The 27,207-nt window shown below is 49.1% G+C and overlaps 1 protein-coding gene across 1 annotated transcript in view; it reads left to right on the forward strand.

Moving 5' to 3' along the window:
• Window positions 1-809: 809 nt before the first annotated feature.
• SHC3 (SHC adaptor protein 3) overlaps window positions 810-27,207 on the forward strand; it is a 111,493-nt gene continuing 85,095 nt past the window's right edge. Inside the window, exon 1 of the mRNA XM_041745223.1 lies at window positions 810-1,256. Coding sequence (XP_041601157.1) covers window positions 837-1,256 — 420 coding nt within the window. The 5' untranslated portion in view covers window positions 810-836. The remainder of the gene's footprint in view (window positions 1,257-27,207) is intronic.

The raw sequence follows: 27,207 nt of genomic DNA on the forward strand, positions 1-27,207 counted from the left end.
TTCTTTGTGGGGTTTTTTTTTTGTTGTTGTTGTTCTTAATTTTTAATTTTTGGCTATTTACCAATTTCTGCTGCTTTCCAAATCTGGATTCATGAGGATCCGCGGAAGGTCTTATTCTTAAAATGCCTTCGTCACATTTTAAGGCACGGCTGTCAGACACCTAGGGGCTCCCGGGAGGGCTGAACGGGGGCACGGGAAGCCCTAGCGCAGGAGAGGGGGTTGCAGAAAGTTCATCCGACCGACCCAAGGGCCTGGACTCACCTGTGTCACCGTGCCGAGTCGGGGGGATGGGGAGCGCGGAGCCAGAGGTCGGAAGGAAGTCTCTGGGAAGGTAGAAAAGGCAGTTTGAGAATTGATTGGCTCTAGTGTGCTGTCCGTGGGTGTCGGTATTTTTCCCCTCTTTCTTTTTCTTTCTTTCTTTCTTTCCTCCGTGCGTGTGTGAGTGTGCGAGCGTGTGCGCTGCAGGAAGTGCTCTGCAGTGCTCCCCGGGCCTTTGTTGAGAAGGGTCTCCTCGGAGAGGCACGCTCGCGCGGCGCGCAGCCCGGGCCGGGCGCTCCCCCTCGGAGGCGATGCCCGGAGCGGCGCGGGCCTGCCCCCCTCGGCGGAGCGCGGGGCCGGGGCTGCGCGGCCGGGGCTGCGCGGGCCGCTAGCGGGCAGGCGGCGCGGCGGAGCCCGGGTCCCGCGGTGCCCGCCGCGGCCCCCGCCGGCCCGCCCCCGCCCCCGCCCCCGCCCCCGCCCCGCCGCGGCCCCCGCCCCCGCCCCCGCCCCCGCCCCCGCCCCCGGGCCGCGCTCGCCCCTGCAGCGCCCGCGCGGATGCGGCCGGCCCACGGAGGGGCATGCTTCCACGCACCAAGTACAACCGCTTCAGGAATGACTCGGTGACCTCGGTCGACGACCTTCTGCACAACCTGTCGGTGAGCGGCGGCGGCAAGGTCTCGGCGGCGCGCGCGGCCCCGGCGGCGGCCCCCTACCTGGTGTCCGGGGACGATGGGCCGGGCAGCCTGGGCCACCTGCTCCACAAGGTGTCCCACCTGAAACTCTCCAGCTCGGGCCTCCGCGGGCGCTCGGCGGCCAGGGCGCGGGCGGGCGCGCGGCTCTCGGGCAGCTGCAGCGCGCCCAGCCTGGCCGCCCCGGACGGCCCCGGCGCCCCGGCCATGCGCGCCGCCAGGAAGGGCCGGCCCGGCGACCCGCCGCCGCCGCGCGCCCCGCACGCCAGCGACCAGGTGCTGGGGGCCGGAGTCACCTACGTCGTCAAGGTGGGTGCGGGCGCGGCGCGGGCCGGGAGGGGCGCCGCGGAGGCCGGGGGCGCAGGGCGCGGGGAGGCGGGGGGCGCAGGGCGCGGGGAGGCGGGGGGCGCAGGGCGCGGGGAGGCGGGGGGCGCAGGGCGCGGGGAGGCCGGGGGCGCAGGGCGCGGGGAGGCCGGGAGCGCAGGGCGCGGGGAGGCCGGGGGCGCAGGGCGCGGGGAGGCGGGGGGCGCAGGGCGCGGGGAGGCCGGGGGCGCAGGGCGCGGGGAGGCGGGGGCGCAGGGCGCGGGGAGGCCGGGGGCGCAGGGCGCGGGGAGGCGGGGGGCGCAGGGCGCGGGGAGGCCGGGGGGCGCAGGGCGCACGGCGCGGGGAGGCGGGGGGCGCAGGGCGCGGGGAGGCGGGGGGCGCAGGGCGCGGGGAGGCCGGGGAGGCGGGGGGCGCAGGGCGCGGGGAGGCCGGGGGCGCAGGGCGCGGGGAGGCCGGGGGCGCAGGGCGCGGGGAGGCTGGCGCCCTGGGGCCGCGCTCCGGCCGGGCCTGCCTTCTCCTGGGCTGCACCGCTCCGGCCGCTCGCGGGGCCGAGGGGCGGGGGGGGCCCTGGGCACGGGCCCCTGTCGCCGGGAAGGGGGCATCAGGCCGATGCCGGGAACACGCTCGGGAGAGCCGGACAGCCCTGCCCCGACGAATGCAGGCAGTGTCACTACTTCTGCTGTGTCTGCCCCAAGAGGCAGGGTGGGCGGCTTCGGTTCCCGCAGCTCCCAGCAGGTGCAGGCCAAATGCTGGCTTGCTTTATGTAAGTGGGGGGGCACTTTCTTACCCAGCAAGGTTTCCTTGGGCGCCTGCCTTTCCTTCCAGACCTAAGGCTTTGGGTTCAGGGCATCACAGCAGAATTGGGGACTGTTTTCCCTGAGGCTGTAGCCTTCCATTTAAATAGGCTAAAAGGGGCTGAATATGGGCCCGGAGCTGCCGGCTGCAAAGCAGATTTTTTTTCCTCCAACACAAAGAATTATACAATCGTGCCCAATAGGGTCCATACGATTCCTCCCTTATACAAATATTTTGTGGTGTTTCAAGAGCCAGGACCCAGCACCTATCCACCGGCCTTCCACATGCTCCTGTCCTGCCTGTTGGACAGAGGTGGGCTGTCGCTGCGCCTTGCGGCCAGGCATATGTCCGCCTGACAGGGGGAAGGGGTGGAAGCTGCATGATTTGTCAGGTCTCTCCAAGGCATGGCTATTTGTTTAAAAAGAAATGAGACACACACACACACACACACACTATCTCCACGATGTTGCTCAAGCACTCCGAGAAGCCTGCAGGACATCTAGCCTCCACATATCGGCTACAGACTCAGGTTAGAAATTCAGCAGACACATCCCCAGGTAAAATGTTGTATCTTGGCAGTTTGGGCACCAAAATATTCAAGGAAGCACTTAACTGTGGATTATCTTGAACTGTCTAAACACTCCTGACAAAGGGATGTGATCCTTCGTGTTAAAAATGGGGCCTCCCATCCTTCGGAGGCTGTTTTCTCATGGGTTCTTCATCTCACCTTCTGAAAATGGATTAATTTATTTTACAGAAGGGATGCAGCTCAGCATAAAATATGCACGTCTGCCTGAGTTTATTATAGAAGAAAGTGAATATTCTTCCTGTAGTCTGTCTTTACATTATATAACCAGGAGCCAAACCAGAAAGAATTAAAAAAAAAACAAAAACAAAAAACAAACCACCAAACCAAACCAAACCAAAAAAACCTTGACAACTTTGAGGTGAAACTGTGACACTGGAGTGTATTACTTATAGTGTGCTAATATAATTGCTATCTCAAAAAAAAAAAAAAAAACACCAGAAAAAGAGCCTACGTTTAAAATAGACTTTGGCAAAGCTCTCTATGCCTGTCATGTTGAGCATAGGAGGTAGTTTTCAAATGGAGGGAGAATTCTCAAACTTATGCCTTTAAAGTTTTTCTTAAAAAAAAAAATCATTCCCTTGGCTTAGGGCTTTGCTCTTGCTTTCTGAAGAAGGCAGACATGCAGTTCGAAAGGTCAGTTGTGATTGAATTCGGACGAGCATAGCCAAGCAGGCCAGCGCTGTGGGCTATCCCTCCGACGTGAGGTTCTGAACCGCAGAAGCAGCAGAGCTCACCCGGGCGGAAGCTGGGCAGAAGCTGGGGGTCCCCGAGCCTCTGGTTTGGGGGCCACTTAACTGGGTCTCAGATGAATGGTGGCAGCACGTTAGGGGCACATAGCGAGCCCTGCTAGCGCTGGGTGCCGTGGCCTGGTTCACACTTGGCTGTGGAGGGTGGTCATGTGAACACAAGCTCAGGTGTCCCCGGAGAAGTTTGGAAGCAACAACCAGGGGAGATCAGATGCTATAGACCGTGTCTTGTGCCCACGCTCCATTCACGTCATCACGTGGCCCTCTGTTGGTGCACGTTTCCGCGTGGCCCGTGTGGAGTCGAACATCATGGGCTCATTTTCTTGAAAAATCGCATCTAAAACAAAAACAAGGAAAAACAAAACAAAACCAAAAAACAAACCCTCTTGCACTGATCTGTGAATAGTTTTATCAGTATCTTGGTTTTAAAAGATCTCTGGTACAGAGAAAGAGAGAGAGAGAGGATATGTTGATTACATGACTGTACATCAATTGTCAATCTACAGGCTCAGGGTTGGGGGAAGAACTCATTATTCTCTTGGATTTAAATTTATTTCTAAGTTGAGGAACCCCACCTCCCACCCCAATGTTTTCCTATTTCCTGGAAACTTCATATGCTCTATGATTATAGGTTATCCCCCTCGTAGCAGTACCTGCTAGGGCACTATACAAGATTTGTTATTCAAAAATATTTCAATGCCATCTGCTTACATGGGAGTGGAAACTGTGAAGTGCAGGAGTCTGGTGAGGTTTGCTCACCTAGGAGACCTCAGACTCTGTGAACAGCAGGTTGTAATCCTAATTAATGAAGGATATGAAATTTAAAGACGGAGAAGGCTCCTGAGCAACAGGAGAATTCAGAGCTCAGTGTGTCTAATTTGTCCTGGGTGCTGTCAGCGAGGCTGCTGCTGCCACAGCACCAGGGCTTTGGGCTCCCCCCACGCGGCTTCCAGGTCTGCAATGGTCTGCATGTCCAGACCCTCCAAGGGCCGCAGGGTTCTTGTCTCGCTGAGTCGAAGAGTGAATCCCGCAGACACCAAAGGGTGAAGTGAACGTTTATTAAGTGCAGGTGAGAACAGAAAGGAGCGAAAGTGACCGGCGTCCCAAATGGGTGGCCCCAGAGGGCTCTTAGGGACAGTCTTTTATAGAACACTGACCAAGGAACTTAAATCTTCTTGAGGTCACTACTGATTACTTCTCCTTTGGAGTTTGGGTAGGTGCAGTGGTCAGTTTGTAGTTTTCATGAGAATAACTCGTCTATGACGTTTAGGACAAAGGAGGGGGTCTCCTTATGTTCCCTCGGCTCTGGTTTTGCACGCAACTCTGCATTTCTCCACATCGGGGATCTCTCAGAGCCCGGTCCCGAGCCCCCTACCCAGCCCCGCCTGCCCCTTACTCATGGGGCCTGCCTGACCGCAGAGAATGATGAATATTCTCATGATGATTCCATCTCAAAACCACATTTGGACATGGAAGGCCCATCGAAATTGTATTGATTATGCAGCTGCCCACCTTGAAATTCTCTTCCTGAAAGTCCAAGCCGGCTGCACCCGAGTGCCTGTGGAGGCCGCCACCAGTCCTCAGTGGGGCCTGAGCGCGATGTTGGGGTGCTCCATGCACAGGCCTGCAGAGGGGGTGGCTTGGGAAGGAGAGAGGCATGGACGGGTCGGGGGTCTGTTCATAGGAGAGCCGCTGGCCGAGGTAGGAGAGCCGTCTGCAGACCGGCAGGCCCTTGAAATTTCAGCCCTGATCACCCCCCCCAGGCCACGCCATAGGTGGAGATACTGGGCGCCGCTGGCCCCCCGGGTCCCCAGAAGAAGGGCTTTTCCGTATAGCATGTGACACCGGCAAAGAGGTGACCACATTTAGGATCTGCCCCCAGGGCCCATGGCAAGAACAAGGAGCCGAGCCGGGAGCAGTGCCCTCAGATGCTCACTGCTCACCCTCTGCGCACAGATTGCCGGCCGCTCTTGCCCACAGGCTGGGGGCTCTAACTGTCGGAGAGCTACAGACTTTTCACCTCAGATGCCTACTGTTCTTCTTTTGGAACGAGGCCTTGTGTTTACAAGAATTCTTTTTAAGACTATTTTGTTCCTCCCATTTGTGAATCTGGTGATATTTAGAGTGGTATAAATTATTCGCTTTATTTATAAATATTCTACTGTTCCTGATAGATGGTCTTTATACACTGCACTTACTGTAACACTTATTCAAAATTGGTATTTTTTTCCACTTGCCTCAGTGTCTGTAAACATACCCTAAATCTTCTGTATCTTAGCGCTGTGCTCCTGTGATACTGTGAGCAAAGGTCATCGCAAACTTATCTCAAGTATAGCCAGGATACATTATCATGGTGGGATTTTCTTTTTTAAAGATTTTATTTATTTGTTCATGAGGGACACAGAGAGAGGCAGAGACACAGGCAGTGGGAGAAGCAGGCTCCCTGTGGGGAGCCCGATGTGGGACTTGATCCCAGGACCCCCCAGATCATGCCCTGAGCTAAAGGCAGATGCTCAACTGCTGAGCCACCCAGACGTCCCATCATGGTGGGATTGGTTGAATTTTGTTTTAGTTCTAGATGAACAAAATTCTGCTTTGATGTGAAGTAGAACTTTGAAAGTTGGTTTTTCAAAAAAAATCATTGAAAAATCTCATCATAGGGGTGGCTTACATGTAAATCTTATCCAAATGGTTTGGAAAACAGTTTAAGAAATTCTTTTGAGATTAATGGGTAAAATTATTAGTTTAATCTGGGAAATGTATCATCTCTCTTTTTATGTGACACAGAATAGCAAATGTGTTAAATGTGTGTATACCAGATAGCACACTCACGACTCACACATGCACACACGTGCATACACAGCACACATAGCGATACATGTGCACATGCACACACATATGCACACATTGCACAGGTAGATGTGTGATGACTTTGCGCAGAGATGACTTTTCTTTCTTGTTAGAAAATACTAGATGTCATATTTCCAGAAATACCTGATTATCTCATTCATTTTTTTCATATTTGTGTTTGAGAGAAAATAATTCTGGGAAAGATAAGCAATTGATCACACTTTAATCCTATAAAGCACAGACTTCTTTCTTCTCTACTTCCCCACTGTGTTTTATCATTGAGTTTATGTCTTATTGATGAGGAATGCATAAAAAATGTTATTTAAACAAAGTCCCATAATAGAGAATGTGGGCGGACAGTGAACGTGCAAACCCACGTAAGAGGCTCGCTTTCCAGCCAATAGGCTCATCTCGAAGGGTGTGCTTGGATGTGGTGACTTGGTGCAGAGATGCGGCCCAGCAAGGTGGCCTGGCTGGGTCCCAAACACCAGACGCCAACCATCCTCAGTCCCCTTGGAGTGCAGGGCTCCAGGGGTCAGCCTCTCTGGACCTTCCCATGCCTGTGTGGGAAGCAGAGGGTGTGTTGTGCCCTGTGGAGGCCTGACAGGTGGCAGTAGCTGCTCCTGCCCTCATATCTCCGCGGAGTGCGGGCCATGCTGCTCTGGGTCAGGTGTCTGCAGGCTGGTTGCGGCCAGGGTGTTTGGTGGGTTCAGAGGAAGTATGGTGAGGGCCCAGCATTTAATTTAATTTAATTTTTATTTTATTTATGATAGTCACACACACACAGAGAGAGAGGCAGAGACACAGGCAGAGGGAGAAGCAGGCTCCATGCACCGGGAGCCCGATGTGGGATTCGATCCCGGGTCTCCAGGATCGCGCCCTGGGCCAAAGACAGGCACTAAACCGCTGTGCCACCCAGGGATCCTGGCCTAGCATTTTAAATGAAAATCGTCAAGGACCAATGTAGTCAAATAGAATTATTGAATTCAGAACTGAGATGGTTTCAGATGACCCGGAAAGAAATGGCCGGTCGTGCACATTTCCTGAGTAAAGAACAGAAGTGAAAATTTGAATTTTAGCATAAAGTAATTTAGCGTCTGCGGTGGATAAGAAATGTCTTTAAGGTGGGGGCACCGAGCATGAGGATGGCCCTCCGCATGGATGGCGTGCTGCCCATGGTGGGCGTAAATGCTCAACAGGCCTCACATGTAGCTCGGGTCCCATAAATGCACAGGTACCGATGCTGAGTGGGGGTCAGAGCCCCACAGAGCATTCTGTGCCTAGTGGTTTCACCTGCCACCCTCCACCACCCTGGGGCTGGGACAGCGGTGTTTGGATGTGCTGGCTGTGCCTCCCAGCCCAAGGACTGATACAGCCCACGCGAAGAAGTATTTCTTATAACCCTAGTTTTTTTTTAAAAAAGGGTCTGAAATGGTTGTTGAATTTTTTCAAGGGCTTTTTCAGCATCTAGTGAGAGAAATAGGTATTTTTCACCTTTTTCTGTTAATGCGAGGAATCATTTATCATTGTAACACACGTGTCTTGTCTTCTTGCGTGGACGCTCCCTGCTGCTGGCCTTTGCGGATGGCAGCCTGTCTGGCTCCTCGTCAGGAGACACAGATGCCCATGGGTCTGGCCCCTTCTCTTGTCGCCCCCCACCCCAAGGTACCAGACCTAAAGCCACAGGAAACACCTTGTTCCCCTCCCCCCCCAAACAGCCGCATCTCTGGCCTTGGCACGCATTCTCCCCACCTGCGCCCCAGGCTCTATGCTTTTGTTTGCCTTGGTGTTCATCACTTCCATCCCTAGCAGGTGCCTCCTGCTGCCCCCACCCCCAGAACCCAAGACAAATCAGATGGCCCTGCTCCCTAGGAAGTCAGCCACCCCTTGGTGGGGGTTTCTGTGTGCACTAAGGCCTGGAGCTGTGGGGAAGTGGTTGCCCTATGCTTCCCAAGACCCCCCTGGGGGCACAGCCTCAGGGGCGGAGGGTGGGGTGGGGGGCGAGGCGGCTGAAGGGCACCGGGGTACATGACAGAGCTAAAGGGACTGGTCAAGGGGGTGACCTGGGGCCCCCTTACATGTACTCGGCTGTTAAGAATGTAATTCCAGAGAGGCACATTTTGGACTCTCTTCTATTAAAAAAAAATTGCCAGATAATTATTCTTTCTGTGAACAGGCGTGTGTGCCTGGCCCACCCAGAGTCCTCACAGGCTGTTCCGTAGATGGGAAGCATGATTAGCAGACCCACGAGTTCTCTTTAAAGCTAATTACGGGAGGGTTTCGGCAAGAGAATTGGCTTTAATGAGAGCCGTAAGTGGTCATTATGAAGTTAAATATTGTGTAGCCAGATTTCACCAGGACACTTCCACACGGAAAGCTGAACTCATGAACATTTCCCCTTGCCCCTGGCTCCAAGTAAAGCATCAGATTTATGAAAAAGAGAGAGTGAGGGGGGGATAGTGGATTCAGGAAGCGTTTTGAGGGCTCCCTCAGTCCCCCATGGAGGGGATCATAAGTTGCGAAGGAGGTTCAAAACAGGAGGTCCTGTTTTCCCAAAAGGAGTGCACGATTCTATTGAGCAGAAGTTGCTCCATTTGAAGCAAATACACAGTTTGATGTTCAGAAAGGTTCTGGCGGTGTTGGGAGGGTGAAGTGGGCCTGGAGCATGCGGCGAGGCCTCACAGAGGCCGGGGGGGTGTCCAGGTCCTGGGAGGCTGTCCCCATCCCTGTGGGCAGGAGGTGGCTGACGATTCTCCAGGCAGGAGGGTCAAGACAGGAAACCCACTGGAGGTGGGAGTGGGCTGGGCGTCTTCCTGGGGGTGAGGACAATGGGCTACCTGGACCAGCCCAGGTCAGAGGGATGTGAGATGTCAGCTGCCATGTGTCGGTGGCTCAGGCTGCAGCCCTTCCTTGTTGGGATGCTCCCCACGTACTGGAGGGGCCGGTGTGGGGTGCTGTCTCCTGGTGGACTTTGCAGGCGGATCTCCTTCCCTACCAGGCGAGGTCAGCTAGGGTATGAGTCCTCTCCTCCTTTTCTCTGAGCTCTGAGATAGAGTCGCCTGACCTCAATATTTCTCGGCTTCTCTGATCTGCTCACACCCCAGTCTGGAGACTCCACTCCCTCTTCTTCCCACAGGAGGAACTCGGTGCAATTGCAGTGTGGCCTTGGGTTGGCGTATATCCTATTTTTAGAGTTTTGTCCCATCCTGAGGGTGATCTGGGCCTTAGTTCATAAGCCCACATGACCCAGGGTGAGCTCATGTTTGCCTGAAATACAGGGAAGTGGGGTAGGGTGTCCCTGCGGCTGGTTCCTGGTGATCTTCAGGCTGCACTATGAATGATTTTTAGAATTACACTTCTGTTGTTTTTAAAAGGCTCCATGCAGACTGGCCTCTGCCACCCACGCTCCACCCCACCACCTGCTACAGGCCACTGGACTCCTGTGGGCCTCCAGCCTCGGCCTCCACCACCAGGGCTCAGAACTGCAAGTGAGAAGCTAGTGGAATCGGCCCTGGGGATTATGCCCCTGTCGGGCAAAGCGAATGTCCTGTAACAGACGGGGGATGGGGTGGAGTGGGTGTGAGTTCTGGTGCGTCCCCCCACCCCAACCCGCGCGGCAACATGCGGCCACTTAAAGCAGAGAAGAAGAGTCCTGCTGAGATGGACAGAAAGAGATGTTCATGAGGTACAGTCAGTCGAGGAGAGGGCGGGATGGAGCGCTGGGTGTCCTAGATGCCCATTCTTGTGACGGAGACCAGCGCAGATGTACCTGCAGGCACCAGGGCCCAAGCCACTGACAGGCTCCATGCCAAAGATCAGCAAGGGCACAGGGACCCAGCAGCACCCACCAGCAGGAGCCCAGGTTGCGCACAAAGTGCTCCTCGAAGCCACAGCAGAATAAGCGACTAGATGAAGTGCCTGTGGAACAGTCAATGAGATAGACCGTATCTGGGGCTGTGGAAGGCATCCAAGCAAACCTGAAATGATCGAAATCCAGAATGGATTCAAATCAGAAATTCATGAAGAAAGGCAACAGGAGAGTCTCCAAACACTTGGAAATTAGGCAGCATGCCTATAAATAACAAAGGACAAAGGAGACATTTCAGAGGAAATTTAAAAATACACAGAACTGAATGAAAATGAAGGCACCACGTATCAAAGTATGTGGGACGCGCTAGAGCAGAGCGGGGGGTGGGGGCGCTTACGGCACCAGATGCCTGCAGTGGAAAAGAGGACGTTTCTCCCACCAAGAACCTAAGTGTGTCTCTCAAGACGCGACAAAACGAGAACAAAATACACAGAAAGAAGGCAGCGGGAAGGAGATCGCAAAGGTAAAGGCAGAAATCAATGAAATGAAAAACAGAAAATCAATAGGAAAAAAAATCAATGACATGGATAAATGCAGCAAGACGGACAGGGATGAAAAGGGAGAAGACAGAGATCGGCGCCGGCAGGAGTGGGATGAGGGCTTGTCCCGCAGGTCCCCCAAGGCTCCCGGCCCCGAGCTCAGCCTCTCCAGCCCAGGCGCAGCCCACGGAATGCTTCCTCAGGGCGAGGAGAGCGGGCCGGCTCCATGCAAAGGGCCTGTGGTGCAGGGTGTGCTCCAGCACAGCAGAAGCCCGAGGCTGAGAGCAGGGCCCAGATCAGCTTAGTTTGGGGGGAAGGATGGATGAAGAAAACCAATGCTCAAGGGGAGAGATGGCATTTTCTAAGACCAAGCAGCTAGTTCCGGGTCAGAGTAGGGACCACTGGTGGTAAATGGGGACACGCGTGAATAGAAAGAGCCAGTGCGCTTTGCGTCCTTCCCACATCAGCTGTGACGTGGCTTTAGCGGCGACAACGGCGTGTGTTTCTGGAGTATTTCTCGCCTCTCCTCCTCTGACTTTGAAGAGCAGATGCGGCCTATTGCACTGCTGTGATTTTCAGATGAAACAGAGCACAGTGGCTTCCTTTTAACTGATCCCTGGTCATACTTCCTCCCTGTGACTCAGCGTCCTCGCCGTCCGTGAGGCGGATGACACATGCCACCAGCCAGCACTCACAAAGGCTTCTTGGCTCCTTTGATGAAAGCCTAGATGGCACTTGTGTTAATATTATTTTCTCTGCGAGATGAAAGATGGAGAGAGGAGGAAGCTGGGACGCAGGGTTTGCTGAGCCTGCAGGACCGGCTTCCTCCCTGGCCAGGAGCGGGAAGAGACCCTACAAAGGAGACGGAAAAGCCCAAAAGCAGGTCGTCATCTGTTTCAGCGGCTGACCCACTTGTCCCCCCTACCCCCCCCCCAGGCTGTCCTGCGGTGCCCGCCCACGCGGCCCCCGGGTCCCCACACCAGCCCCTGTGGGGCGCCACAGCTCCAGCAGGTGCCCGGGGCCGCAGGCCAGGACAGCTTCACTTTGCTCTTCACCTTCTGCTTCCCTGAGGCGCCTCTGAGCCTCAGGTCACTCGTCAGACGTGGGGTCAGCTGGGAGCGGGCCTGGCGGGGGCCCGTGGCTGTTGGTGGCTGGGGCCGCCCGTGGCTCTGGTCCTTGAGCCCCGCAGAGCTGCGCTGGGGAGTGAGGGCCGGCCGTGGCCTCCCGTGTGGGAGAGGTGGGTCCTCTGAGCAGACTGGCCGCAGCCCTGCTCAGCCCGCCTCCTGACAGGTGACCTGCCCACGGGGCAGGGGTGCAGACACAGCAAGGTGGGGAACGGCTGAGGGACCAGCGGCCTTCCTGGCCCCCGCCTCGGGCTCCCAGCTGTAGGTGACCACTGGCGCCAGCCTGTCTTGGAGGGAACTGAATGACTCGGCACAACCTGCCGCTGGTGGGAAGCCTTTGGGAGGAAGCAGCCTGCGTGGGGGCCGCAGACGTGGTCAGGGCGGGTGGGTCTGTGCGGCCGCAGCTGGTGGCGTCAGGTCCAAGGTGACCGGCGTTGGTTAAGAGCTTGCCAGCTGCCCTATAAGCCAGTGAACAGAGCCACATTGTCACAGGGCTTCAGGCAGCATTTATCATGATGCCGAGTTGTTCTGGCAGGTGGATTATGAACGATTTTAATTTTTCGATGCTGTTAGTATTTTCCAAAGTTTTGTACAATGAACCCATGTGATGTATCAGAAGAAGGTGAGCATTAATGATAAAATAATTTCAGGGGCTCTCTTAATAGCAATGATCCTTTGTTTTTAAAAAAATATTTTATTTATTTATTCCTGAGAGACACACAGAGAGGCAGAGACACAGGCAGAGGGAGAAGCAGGCTCCGTGCTGGGAGCCTGATGTGGGACTCGATCCCAGGACTTCGGGATCACCCCCTGAGCCAAAGGCAGGTGCTCCACCTTGAAGTCACCCAGGTGCCCCTCAGTGATCTTTTTAAAAAAAATGTTTTTATTCAGTTTGTAGTAAACCATGCAACCTTAAATGTTCAGCTCGGTGAGCACATGTATGCGAAGATGATGCTCACATAGGCACCTGACCAAGATCTAAAACATATTCCCAGGCCCTACTGGGCTCCCTCATGCCCCAGCCATCAGCGGGTCTCCAGTATTTTGACTTCTGCCACCACTGATTATGTTGAATGAAAAAATACTTAACAATATTGGCCAAATTGGTGGTGTTAGGTGTGTTAGGTGTTAGGTGTTAGGCCGATCCTTTAGCGTGAATAGTAATTTTTTTTTAAAAAAATTAAGGCTTTTTTATGGACATTTTATAAGTATATACCTTTAATGATCTATGATCCTATATAAAGTAGATTAGGACAATTAATGCAATCTAGAGTTAGCCTTTTCTCAAATATATATATAAACAGTAATAGCAAGTAAGCGTCCTAGACCAAGTCACTTTGGAACCTCTAATTATTCCAGAGCAATACTAGGCTGAATTTGGCTTGAACCTAAACTTGCCACATTCTGTAGGTTGATGACATTTGAGCTCTGATGGGGTGGGTAGTAGCACCTGCTTAGGTGCCCTGGTCCCCACTGGAGATTTGGAAAAGATGAAGTTCACAACCTGCACCGGGCTTGGGTCCTCACAGGTTGCTGGGTGATGTCATAGATGAGACTGGGGCAGGGGCTTGTTTATACTGATTTTTACAACCCCAGCTTCTGCGCTGATTTCTCAGAGAACAATTCCCCACATGTGGCCCCCTCCCCGATAGACTCTGAAACCATTCAAATCACTAGAGGACAGCTTCACGAACAACAAAATCCCAGTGTGGATGTCACTGACTTTCACTGTAAATCCAGGCGTCCATGCACAACAGGATGCCTGTGGATACTTTTAGTTAACAAGGCTTAGTTTCCTTTTATGGGAGCAATACTAATTGCAGAAAAAAATCGAAAATAAAGAAAAGTGAAAGAAAAAATTAAAATCAACTGTAGGGACGCCTGGGTGGCTCAGCGGTTTAGCATCTGCCTTCAGCTCAGGTCATGATCCTGGGGTCCTGGGATCAAGTCCCACATTGGGCTTCCTGCAGGGAGCCTGCTTCTCCCTCTGCCTGTGTCTCTGCCTCTATGTCTCTCATGAATAAATAAAAATAAAATATTAAAAAAAATCACTGTAATCACAGTCTTCATGATGTCCTCTATTCAAATTTCCATGACTTTTTTCATCCTTTATTTTCATTTATGCAAAATTGAGAATCAGGCTCAGTGATTTCTCCAGATCATTAAATATTATTGGAAGGCATGGTTTTTAATAGTTGCATAATACCCTACCCCATTAATGTATTTTACCTTACTTCAACATTGTCCCATTTTTGAATATATAGGCTGTTTCTATTTATCATGATCAAAATTGAATATTTGGTCATTCATTCATTTATTCAACAAATTGCACCAAGCTTATATTATGTGTCAGTCCCCGTATAGGTGCTGACAACATAATTGGGAATAAAAAAAAGAGATGTGGTCTTTGCTGTCCTGGCACCTGCATTCTGGGGAAGATGTCAGAGACTAACCATATAAACAAGCAAATCAAATACAGGCTTAATTAAATCATGAATCAAATAATTTTAAAAAATACATCAAAAATACTATTTTTGGCCCCAAATAGCCAAACCCATCTTGATGAAGAAGAACAAAGTTAGAGGACTCACATTTTCTGATCTAAAGGAATATATTACTGGCCTAAGTATCAACACTTAGATCAATGGAATGGAATTAGGAGACCAGAAGTAAACCTTTACATTTATGTTGATTTTTGTGCCAAGGCCATTCAACAGAGCATTGTCTTTTCAGTAGATGGTGTGGGACACCTGGGTGTCCACATGGGAAAGAATGAGGTTGGAGCCTTTCTCACATCATTTTACAAAAATGAACTCCAAATGGATCAAAGGCGTAAATGTAAGAGCTAAAACCATAAAACCCATAGAAAACACACAAGGGTAAATATTCATGACCTTAGATTAGGCTATGGTTCCTTAAATATGACCCCAAAAGCACAGGCAACAGCAAGAAAAATAGATAAATTGAATGTTATCAAGATGAAAAACTTTTGTGCTTCATCACGAAGAAAGAAAGACAACCACAGAATGGGAGAAAATATTTGCAAGTCGTGTGTCCGATGAGGGACTGGCATCCAGAATATATAAAGAACTATTTCACTTCAATAATAACAATAAAAATAACCCAATTCAAAAATAAGCAAAGTAATTGAATAGACATCTCTCTGAAAAAGACATACAGATGGCCCATAAACATGTGAAAAGATGCTCTGCGTCATCAGGGAATTGCAAATCGAAACCACCATGAGATCCCCCCTCACGCCCACTAGGTCAGCTAAAATTAAGAAGACGGGTGATAACAAGGGTGTCAGGAATTGGAACTCCTACATGGGTGACAGGGATGTAGAGCACTGCAGCTGCTTTGGAAAACCTGCGGTTCCTGCAAAGTATAAACAGAGTTACCACGTGACCCACGATTCCACCCGCAGGGCTATGCCCATGAGCACTGAGAACCTATGTTCACACAAAGGCTCCTCTGTGGGTGTTCACAGCAGAAGTCTTCGTCATCCCTGGATGTGGAAACAACTCAGGTGTCCACCAGCTGTGAACGGAGAAGCAGAATGTGGTGGGTCCATACAATGGATTAGTATTCAGCTATAAAAAGACGTGAAATGATGACACCTGCTACAGCATTGATGGGCCGTGAAAACATTGTGGCTGGTGAGGAAGCCAGACACATACTGCGTGATTCCACTTATAGGGAAAGTCCAGAACCGTCACCTCTGCAGAGACGGGACGCGGATTAGGGGTTGCCAGGAGCTAGGGGTGGGGAGTGACTGCTGATGAGTCCCCATCCGGGCTTCTTATGACAATGTTCTGGAATTAAACAGTCGTGGTGGTTGGACCACGACTGTTATGAATATCCTGAAAATGACAGGGATTCAATACTTCAAAAGGGTGAATTCTGATGGCATGTGAATTATATTCAATAAAACGTAATCACACAAAAAAATGCAGTCATGCTAAATAAAATGAGTCTAAGTGACTTCTTGGAAGATCTGAGGTCCTAATGTAGATGGCGTTCGTCTAGATGAGGATGAATGAAGGTGCTCTGGATACAGGGGTGCAGTGAGTAGGTTCTCAGGAGGGCGAAGGGGCAGCACCTGTTCTGACTGCACCCTTCCACATTGCCCTGGATGAGATGAAAGAGATGGGGTATTGAATGGTCAATAAAATAAAATCTCTGTTAATAAAATTTCCGAAGTGGTAACGTTCATTGTAAAAATTATGATATTCAGATAAATAACAAAATGAAAAATAAATCACCTATCATGGCATCCTGCAGAGTTGGCAAAGAGGCAGGAGAAAGATGCTCCTTTCTTTGAGCAGGTGTGTCTGTTGGTGCAAGTTTTACGAAAAGCCAGTTGCAAATGCTTATTGCTGGAACGTGCTGTGGATGAATAGTGGATGTTGGGAGTCTGGGGTCTATCACCAGAGCCGATGATCTGTAGCGTAACGCTGCTGGCTTAAACCCACGCCGTCTTGTGTATTTCTCAGTCAAGTCAACCCATTCTACAGACGAAGAAATAGGGACTCAGAAATACCTGGAGGCTCGCACAGTGGTCACCGTGAAGTGGGTGTGTAACCTAGGGCTGTACGCGTCCAGAGTCCACTCATGCCTGACTGCCACGCAAAATACACAAATAAGTGCACGTTTTTCAGGGCTTGGTCATGTGCCAGAACAGCAACTGTTGTCTCGTGCTTTTCACGGAACAGGAGACAGAGGAGTGAAGTTGGAGGCCAGGGGTTTTTCTTGTTCACTTTTGTGTCCAGTGCTGGGCACGTGAAAGCACTGAGTGTTGAATTGTGTAATGATGGTATACTTGGCTTCAGAGGGCACATGCCAGTTAACATTCAGATTTAGAGACTAGGTGGTGAACTCACAGAATTTATGTTTATCTTAAAATTATAAAAAATCATTGGGAAACTCTAAGCAGGTGATTCAATCAAGAAAATTGAATCAACTGTTGATCTTTTTGGGGATGCACCCGTAGCCCCAACTGAATTACCTGCAGTGATGTCCAGGATGCCGCCCTAGGTGGGGAAAGATATGCACCCCTGTTAAACTGAGAGGAGATATTGAATTTTATAGCAGAGGTGTTATAGTCTACATGTTTTTCCTTGAAAAAAAATTTTTTAAACTTTTTTTGGAGGTGATTACAGACCTATTTGTTGTAAATATAGTATCTTTTTTTGCTCCTTTCTTCCTTCACTGGGATCAGCATCCTCCCTTTCTCTCTCACTGCTCCAAACCTGCAAATGCACACCCTGGTCAGTCACTCAAACTGATTCAGCTAGGCAGAGAGGCCTCCAGAACAGTCAGGTGTCTGAATTCCAGAATAACTTCAGGGAAACACAGAGAACGTTCAAATACATTACATATCACGAAGCAGCACAAATTGGTACTAATAAATGAAATAAAAAGTTAGTAGAAAATTATGGCTCAAGAGATTCCTGCATGATCAAATGAAGTGTTACCAGCCATCCACTTCTGAGCCCTGGGGGCGGGGGGCGTATGGGAAGCATCTCTACATTGGTTGGCCCTTGGTGAATGCATTCAACAAACATTCATTTTGTATCCATTACATGGAGGCATTAGGAAAGTGGACAGGGATAAAGACATGGCCCTGCAGAGTCCTCTGGATGACAATATGTAAGTGGGTGCTGGAGCCAGCAATTAGATTTGGGGACAATGGCCCAGGACACTCACTGGACATTTTGGAGGCGAGCCAGGTCTTAGGGAATTGACAAGGAGGAAGGGAGGACAATGGCAGAGTCTGTAAAGGTTTAAATGTTCTTGGTTTTGAGTCTTGGCAACGAGACTTCCTTACGTTGTCCGGACCAAGCACTGAGACATTGTCCAACAGAATGAGGCTCCGCGCACAGCGGTGCGGGCTCCGTGGACGCAGAACACAGAAAGTATGCTCGTGGGCTAAGGAACGCTGCTGCCTGAGGCGGGGATGGCTCTTCCTCGGTGTCTTATCTTTGATGGGGACCATTAGGGACTGATTGGCGAGGCTGGAGAAGGGGGAAGAGAGGAGCGTATGCAAGGAAGAGAGGAGGGGGTGCAAGTTTGCAAGCAGGGGAAATCACTTATGTGGACACAGGCCGTGGGATGTACGAAATGCTTGGTGCGGTCGGAGCGTAGGTGGGGAGGTGGCGTGTGAAGCCCACACAGCAGGGGAACCACAGGCCGACCGTTTACTCATGTTTATTCGCCTGCGATCCCAACGAGGATGCATCCTCAGTCAGCGCGCAAGCTCTCTCACCGTGTCCGCATCAGGCACGGGTGGGGGCTGGGTCCGCCAGCTGCGGGACAGCGGTGGTGTGCAGTTGCCGCCCTCCTCTCTTGGTTGCTGTGCCACCACCACCTCAAGTGGCTACGTGGCAATTTGTTTATCCATCACAGATACCTGATTGTCCTTCCAGTTTTGGGGTTTCGTGAACACTGCTACCATGAGTATGTGCATTTCTTTGGTGGGCAGATGGATTTGTCCCTCTTGGAGTGGAGGTGCTGGGTCACAGGGAAGGCATGTGTTCCGCTTCTGGAGAAAACGCGGCCCTGTTCCCCAGGATTTTGCCTCCATCTTAGCTCTGGCCAGCATTCACCCTGCAACTGAAGACAGGAGTCGCCTTTCCTCTGAGTATCTGCCACTTGAAATTACCTTAAAATGTAACATACAACGTGAACTACTAGTATTTCTCTAACACACGCTCTGATGCCTGCAGTTAATCGGTGTTCTCCCCCAAAGGAGATGAGATGTCCTTCCATTCCCCACCATTGCCACCCTCCCTCCGCCATGCTTGGTCCACTTTCCAGAATGACACGGGGCTTTAGCTTGAGATGACTGTCCTATGAGTACACAGCCAAAGACCTACGTAGACGTAACCATTTCATTGGCGATTGCATCCCATTTCCTTGTCTTGGCTTTATTTCAATTCCTGCTTGAGTACAACCTCAACTAATTCCTTTAGAGAGAGTCCCTGTGTGGTAAACTGAGTCTGCATGTATCTGAGAGCATTCTCCACTTTTCCCTTACTCCTCCAGTAGAGTTACCTGGGCCTTGAAGCCAAGTTCAGAAAATTATTCTCCCTCAGAATTTGGAAGCTAGGACTCTATTGTCTTTTTAAAGTCACCTCTTGGGCAGCCTCTGTGGCCCAGCGGTTTAGCGCCACCTTCAGCCCAGGGTATGATCCTGGAGACCCAGGATCGAGTCCCATGTCGGGCTCCCTGCACGGAGCCTGCCTCTCCTTCTGCCTTTGCCTCTGCCTCTCTCTCTGTGGCTGTCATAAATAAATAAAATATTTTTAAAAAATTAAAAAAAATAAAGATGCTTTTAATAGTCGCTGAGGGTAGGAATCATTGGGGTTAATGATTCATAAAGTCTCCCAACATTCTCCAGCTGGGAAAGTTTGGCAGCTCAGGAGCAGTTCCGGTTAATTGTCAGCTCCCAGAAGCTGCGTGGGACCTTGCCACTCCTAGATGGTAGATGGTCCAAAGCGCTCCTGCCAGAGCCCCGGGACTGTGACTCGCTGGCCTGGCTGGGGTCCCATCCCCATCCCCATCCCCAACCTTAGCGAGGCCAGGGGATGGAATTCAAAGATGCCCATCTGAGAGGTGTGGCTGATTTCACTGAGCAAGGTGACGCCCCAGAGGGCCGAAGAGGGAGGTCTCAGATCCCTTGGAGTTAGAGTCTCCAGATGTCTGTGGCCACTTTGCAACCAAGTCTGCATCATAGCATAGAGGTCCATGTTTATAAGCATGATCTTTTTTTTTTTTTGGTGGAAGGTGTTTAAATGTAATTGTATGAGTAATAGATGGATAAGTTCTCGTTATAAAAAGTTTAAACAATGAAGAAGCCTCAGAAGTAAGGCCTCCTTCCCGAGGCTCCTTGTGGAGCAACTGCTCCCTGTTCATCTGTTCTCATGTCTCCAGGGGTGGACCCAGTGAAGCAAGTCCTTCCTCTTGAATCTGGGCTGACTCTGTGACGTGCTTTAACCAGTACAATGTGGGTGAAGTGACAGCGTCTCCTGGAGACTCTGAGCTTAAATCATTTTAAAATGGCTGCATTCAGAATCATAGCTTGGGTGGGCCTGAGTATCTGGCCGTGCACGAATGGACAAACATTCGAGAAGGGAGTTCACATTGTCAGTCTGTGCAGGCAGTGAAGCAATGGATGCTTTGTAGGACAATTTCACGCACTCACACATGAATCAAGTTCTACAAATGATGCTGCTGGGTCAAAGGGAAGTATGTTTTCCATTTCCATAGATACTTCCAGAGAGTCTTCCAAAAAGTTTTCACCAAATTACCGGAACATGAGGGAGGACCCTCTCTCCTGCTTCCTCACCCAGTTTGACCACTCAGCAGGGTGAAAAATGATCTCTCTGTTTGAAGTGAACTCTCTGTTTGGGTTTATTTTAATTGCTCTGATCACTGGTCTTTGCAGAGGCGTGCTGGCCAGCTGTCTTCCTTTGTGGATTTCCTGTGTGTGTTCTTGACTACTGTTTTCTCTTGAGTTGATGGGCTTACTTAATGACCCATAGAAACTCTTAGAGTAGCCTGGTCATTAATTTTTTTCCCCTGTTAAATTGATTGCATTTTAAAAAATTGATTGCATTTTTCTTAATCTTTCACTTGCCTTTTCATATTTATATTGCTTGTCTTTTCTTACAAAAATTAACAATTTAAAAAAAAATTAACAATTTTTATTGTTGTATTTTTTATTGATGTAACAAGTTACATCATGGCCTTTGAGTTTTAGATCTTGTTACAGAAATAGTATTCTGTGGTTTCTTATAATGCTTTTGTGCGTTTGTTCCTTAGCTTTAGCTCTTTAATCCTTTCAGGATATATTTTTGGGGATGGGGTAAGGTGAGCGTGTTGTAGAGGGTGTGCCATTCCTACGCCTTACCCAGCCTTACTCAGCTGCGTGGGAAGGCCGTCTGGGTGTGGGGCCCGTCAGGTATTCACTTTATCGGCTCTGCCTCTTTTCTTCCCTGATTCCCACAGATGTGGCTGCATTTGTCTTCTCAGCCCCACTGAGATGAGGAAACCGAAGGGACTCCATGAGAGAAAACCTGTTTTTAATTTTTTTCCTTTTGCTTCTTTTCCAGCTTCTATCTTGCTGGGAACTGCACCCCCACCCCAGTCTACACATACCTTGCATCACAGATGGTGTCTGTCCTCCTTGTAAGGGACAAGGTGTCAGAGATTTCTCTAGAACATCTCACATCTAAGGAAGAGCTAGGGGAGAATGATTGGAAGCCATCACATGTGTGTTCCTGAGAATCAGGGCTAGACACCTTGGACGCCAGGGCCCCCTGGCTCCAAGGAATAACACTTGGGCCTTCGTCTTTGTTTTAACTGTTCCTGGATGTCTGTGGGGATGCGTGTACCAGACCGACCATCCTTAGTAACAATCTCCAGGACCACAAAGACGAGACTCCCTCCTCTCTTTTCCACGTCTCCTGGATGCTCTGTCTATATCTCTCTTTCTATAAGTTCACCATATTCTGTTCCCACCTCCTGCCTGCTCGAGTTTGACTTCTAACCTTCCCGCAGCCCCAGGGCCTCTTGGCTGGTCCTGCGGGAGCCCCTCTGGGTCCCCAGCCCCGATGTGTGGCATCACCCTTCTCACTGCATGATTATTCACAAGTCAGTAGCACTGGTTCTTTGTTGTTCTCTTCTTCCTCAGAAACTTACTTGTGTTCTTTAGAATCTTCCTGTATGATTCAACCTTGGAATTAATTTTTCAAGTTCTGGGAAAAAATCCTGTTGGGACTTTGGGTGGCATCACAGTAAAAATCATAGATTGATTTGGGAGAGAATTGGCATGTGTTTACTATGATATCTTGCAGTCCAGAAATCATGATACATCTTCCTGCAGATGGAGGTTTTCTTTTATTTATTCATCCTCCATTAAAGGTTTTCTTTAGTTTGATCTTGCATGTTTTTTAAGCTTAATTCATGTTGTGTTTCCAACAATCGTAAATGAGACAATCACCCCCTTGGAGCCCTGGTTTCTTTCACTGGCCTTTGCCTGGTCAAGAATCTGCTGTCTTATCAGCCTAGTCTTTGTCACTCCATTTAATGCACATTGTCTTTAACTGGTGTGAAAGCTCTGCCTTTTAATTGGTGAGTTTGATCGATTCACGATTCTTATGACTACTGAGATTTTGGACCTGTTCCTATTTTTCCTGTCTTTCATTTGTGCACTTCTGGCTTTCCGCTGGACTGCTTTTATTTGCTTCCTCCTCCTGTTCTCTCGCAGTTTGGCAGTCAGGTATCCTATTTTGTTTTTTTTTATGGATTTTACAGGTTTTTTTTTACATGTTACATAAATGTACATTGTTTTTGCTGCTGCAGTTATGAGTGCTCAGCATGCTTCCCCAGCTCTAACCTCTGTTTTATGTCTGCCCCAACCAGCTGAGTTGGGGTCTTCCGAGATTTAGCTCCCTGTCACTGTAAAAAAAAAATTTACCTTATGTGTCAGTAATTATTAAGCATCAGGCGTACCTGTGATTTTTGTTGATTCTTTCCCTATTATTTTCCTCCTAGCCCACATCCTCCTGTTTTTTGTATTCATTGTTCTTCTGAAATAATTCTTTCAGGGAGTATCTGTGGGTGGTTAACTTTCTGAGTCCTCGCTTTGTCCTCCCACTTGAATGCCAGTTTGGGTGGATATAAGATTCTTGGCTCGATAATGCTCTTCCTCAGACTTCCGATGGTGGTGTTTGTCTTCTTGTATCGAGTGTGCAAGAGAAGTTGCTCTGTAAGTAACCCGTGTCTCTTCCCCTCACAGAACGCTTGCAGGATGCTTCTTTCTGGGTCTTCTTTTTGTCCTGAAACTGAGCTGCCATGTCCACAAGTGGGTCTTTTCATATTTCTTTTGGGAGCCTTGAAAATATAGATACTCCTGTTTCTAATACTGAACACTTTATTTTCTGTGTTCTTGAATATTTCTTCTCCTCTGTTTCTTTCTTTCGTTTTCCTGGAATTCATATGAGGCAGATGCAAGAAGCTTTGGATCCAAACTCCAAGACTTTACAGTTTCTTTTGTATGTCTTCCAACCCCACTGGGAGGTTTTCTGGGTCCCATTGTCCAGTTTCCATAGTTCTTTGTACATCTCTGGGGCCTATTGATTGAATTTTCTATTTACATCCTAAATCAATAGACTTTCTCTCTGATGGTGAAAGCCAGATAGACGTGCAATGGAAAAATCAAAATGTCACCCCCAATGGTAACCAAAATTTTTAAAAAATGCCTTGGAATACACTGGAGAAGAAAAGCACAGGATATATGTCATAAAGACCACAGGGTCCTACAAAAGGCAATAAATATCTAAAATGGAGACAATGCTATGATTAGGGAAAAAAAAACTTAAGAGCAAATATAAGTTCTTCTTAAGGTAGTATGAACTTTCCATTATAATCTGGTTTTTGAGGGGTGGAAGAACTTCACAACATGATTTTAAAGTTCTTAAGGAAAAATACACACAAGAGATGTGGAATTGACATAGGGAGTGTAACAGGATTGAGGTCAGGTAAAGGTCCACACAGAAAATAGAATTTAATATACCGAGAAGTTGGCGCATCTCTGCAGGAAGATGTGGATAAATCATTATTAGATCGGTGGTACTGACATAAATAATAGTCAGTCTGGAGGCTGACTTTATTAACTCATACCATGTTCTGTACAGACAGATGAACTCCAAATACGCTAAAAAGCCAATTGAAAAACATTAAATAAAACATGTCGGGATCCCTGGGTGGCTCAGCGGTTCAGTGCCTGACTTCAGCCCAGGGCGTGATCCTGGAAACCTGGGATCGAGTCCCATGTCGGGCTCCCTGCATGGAGCCTGCTTCTCCCTCTGCCTGTGTCTCTGCCTTTCTCTCTTTCTCCCTCTGTCTCTCATGAATAAATAAATAAAATCTTTAAAAAAAAAAAAACACGTCAAGAAGTGGGATGCCTGGGAGGCTCAGTCAGTTAAGTGTCCAAATCTTGGTTTTGGCTCAGGTCATGATCTCTGGGCCATGAGATAGAGCCCAGCGCTGGGCTCTGCACCCAGTGGGAGTCTATTAGAGGATTCTTTCTCTCCATCTGCCCCTTCCCCCACTCACATGCACACGTGCCCTGTCTCTCTCTCTCTCAAGTAAATAAAATTTAAAAACATAAAGAAGTGAATGCATAGGTAAGTAATAAATAAATATTGTTAAATACAATTTAGGAGAGAGAGTATCATGACCTTGAGCAACCCAGGACCCTCCAGAGCCACACAGAACATGTGGCAGACATGTGATTACAGGAATTACTACTATATTCCTACAGTAACAACTGTGTCAGGTAAAATGTAGAAACCATCAAAAGAAACATGATTGAACAGGAGATTATCATCCCATTAATCTACAATAAGAAGATAAGGAATATAATAAGAAATTAGGCCAAAGATAACAGCAGTTAGCTAAAAGAAAAAAGAGTGAAAATGGCCAACACCCATGCGAGATAAATCACATATCCTTATAGATATCAGGGAAATGCAAATTAAAAAGAAAATGAAGTACTTTTGCCCATGACAGTCAAAGATTCAGAGATCAATGCTATACAGTGTTAAAGGATAGACATAAGCTTGCTTACACGTTGATAGTAAGAGGGCAAATTGCTGCAGACCTTGGGGGCATGATCAAGTCTGTGACATCACACTCACCTTGCACTTACATGTGGCAGTGGTGGTAATTGTACAACTCCTTGGAGTTCATTGTGGTCTTCATGTAACTCTGGGGCAGCAGTGGTGGCTGTAATCCCATAACTCTGAGAGCGGTGGGGGTAATGACACAGCTGCTGCTCGTGGTGGTACCTACAGAACTCTGAGAAGTTATTTACACACAACTGCAGAGGTGGTGGGGGTAGTTATGTAAGTGTGCTGGTCACGGTGCTCACAGAATTCCGTAGTGTTGGTTGTGGTGCGTATGTAGCTGTGTGTGATGTTGGTGGTGTTCATATACTTCTATAACATTGTGGTTTCCACACAACTGTGGTGGTGGTGGAGATATGCCCATTTGCCGTGGTGTTGACATAATCATGTAGTGCAGCGGCAGTATTCCACATAACCCCACAACCCTGGCGACGGTGGTGTTCACATAATTCTCCTACTGTGGTGGTGCTATCCACATCACTGTGAAGTTTGTTATGGTAGTTGTATAAGCCTGCTGTGGTGGTCATGATATTCCATACCTGCAATGGTGTGGTGATGATGAAATTCAAATGTCACTGGGGTGTTGGTCACGGTAGTCACACAACTCTGTGGTCGTGTTGGTGGTAGTGTTCCCATAATGCATCGTTGGCTGTCTATTCATATACTCCATGGTCATGGTATCCACAGAGCCCTGTGATGGTGCTGGTGCTTGTGTGCACATAATCTATAGCTGTGGTAGTTGTACTTCAGTGACATTATTGCTGGTGTTGTTCCCGTGACTCTTTGAGGTTGGTCATGGTATTTACATACCACCATGATGATGGTGGAGGTGGTAGTCAAATAACTATGTGACAGTGGTCTTGTATTCACATGACCCTGCAATGTTGGTGGAGGTTGTGTTCACATGGTCTGTGAAGCTCAACCTGGTGTTCCTACCACCCTGCAATATTTGTTTGTCACTGCAGTGGAATAACAGAGGGAAATTGATGGTGCTAGTCATGTATCTTGTGACAGTGGTGATGGTATAATTCGGACAACTCTGTGATCTGGTCATGGTGTCTACACAACTCTATGATGATGGTGGTGTTGGAATTAATGCATCATTGCAAGGTGGTGGGATTCATGTAAATCTGTGACTTTGGTCAGGAGAGTCACGTAACTCTCCTGGTTCATGGTCATGATATTCACAAGGCTCTGTGGCAGTGGTGGTGACAGTATTTGCATAGCTCTGTGGTGATGGTTGTGGTGTTCGTGTGTCTCTGTGATGGCCATGGTGGTGGTATTCTCCTAGATCTGCCATGGTGGTTGTGGTATTCAGATAACTCCGCACAGCAGTAGTGAATAGTCTTCCCATAACCCAGAAATGGTGGTCATGGTATTCGTACAAATTTTCAGGGCTGGTGTGGCCTCCACATAACCTTGTGTTGGTGGTCATGGTACCCACATAACTGTGAGCCTATTGGTTGTAGTCACATAATTCTGATGTCAGTGACAGTATACACAGACTTCTTCAATTACTTTGATCATCTTACCATAAATCTGAGATGTTATTGCTGGTGTGTTCAAATAAGTGCAGTGATGCTTGTGGGTATATTTATGGTGTTGGTGGTAGTCACATAATTCTACAATGGTCATGGTACCTATATTATATAACTGCAGTGGTGGTGTGGGGATACATATATTTATGTACAGCCATGCGTGTTATCCATAAAACTCTGTGATGACCGTCATGGCATTTATGTAACTCTGCAATGTTGGTGGATTTGGTATTCACATAGTTCTGCAACTTTAGTCATGATAGCACTCAACTGTGAGACTGGATGCGGCATCCAGATAATTCTGCGATAGTTGTCATCATGGTGCTTAAATATCGCTGCAGTGTTGCAGATGGTGTTCACATAACGGTGACAATGTTCATGGTATTCCCATTTCTCTGTGATGGTGATGGTTGTATTCACATAATATAACTTTGGTTGTGGTATTCAATAGCTCTCTGATGGCGGGGGGCATTAATATTCAGGTGTCTGTAGCGGTTCTCGTCATAGTCACATGTCTGTGATGGTGGTCATGGGGTACTCCCATAAGTCTGCAGTTGCGGATGTGAAATTGCATCAATGCAGTGGCAGGGGTGATGTATTCACATACCTTTGAAAGGTAGTGGTGTTGGTGTTGACACCATTCTGCCACTTGGGTCATACTAATTATTCCACTCTGTAACATTGCTGGGGGTGGTACTCACATAGCTCAGGACATTGTTGTGTTGTCCCCATGCTGTGACAGTAATGGATGTGGCAATACCATAAGTCTGCTAAGTGGGTTGTGGTCCTCACATATCTGAGTGACAGTGGTTGTTGTATTCATATACCCCTGCCATGGTGGTGATGGCATCCACACAACTGTAATAGCAGTGGTGGTGCTCCCACACTCTGCACTGTTGTTCTTACTTCTCATATAACTTGTGGCATCATTGTGGTACTCACAGAGCTCTGGGATGGTGGATGTGGTATTCGTGTAACTCTGTAACTTTGGTGGTGCTAGGAGTCCTGCGGTGCTCATCCTGATATACACATAAGTCTATGACGTTGGTCATTGTAATCATGAGACTCTGCAGTGTTGGGGGTCATCTGATTTGTGTACCTCTGTGATGTTGTTCATCGTAACTCTATGACTGGGGTGGTGGTGGTATTCCAAGAACTGTGAGATGTGGCGGTGGTGTTGGTATCACATAACTGCACATTAGTTGGAGCAATAGTCACATTTTATGGGTATAGAGGCTTAGGTTCAGAGAAT

This window comes from Vulpes lagopus, chromosome 2, assembly GCF_018345385.1.
Source record: "Vulpes lagopus strain Blue_001 chromosome 2, ASM1834538v1, whole genome shotgun sequence".
Classification (NCBI taxonomy): domain Eukaryota; kingdom Metazoa; phylum Chordata; class Mammalia; order Carnivora; family Canidae; genus Vulpes; species Vulpes lagopus.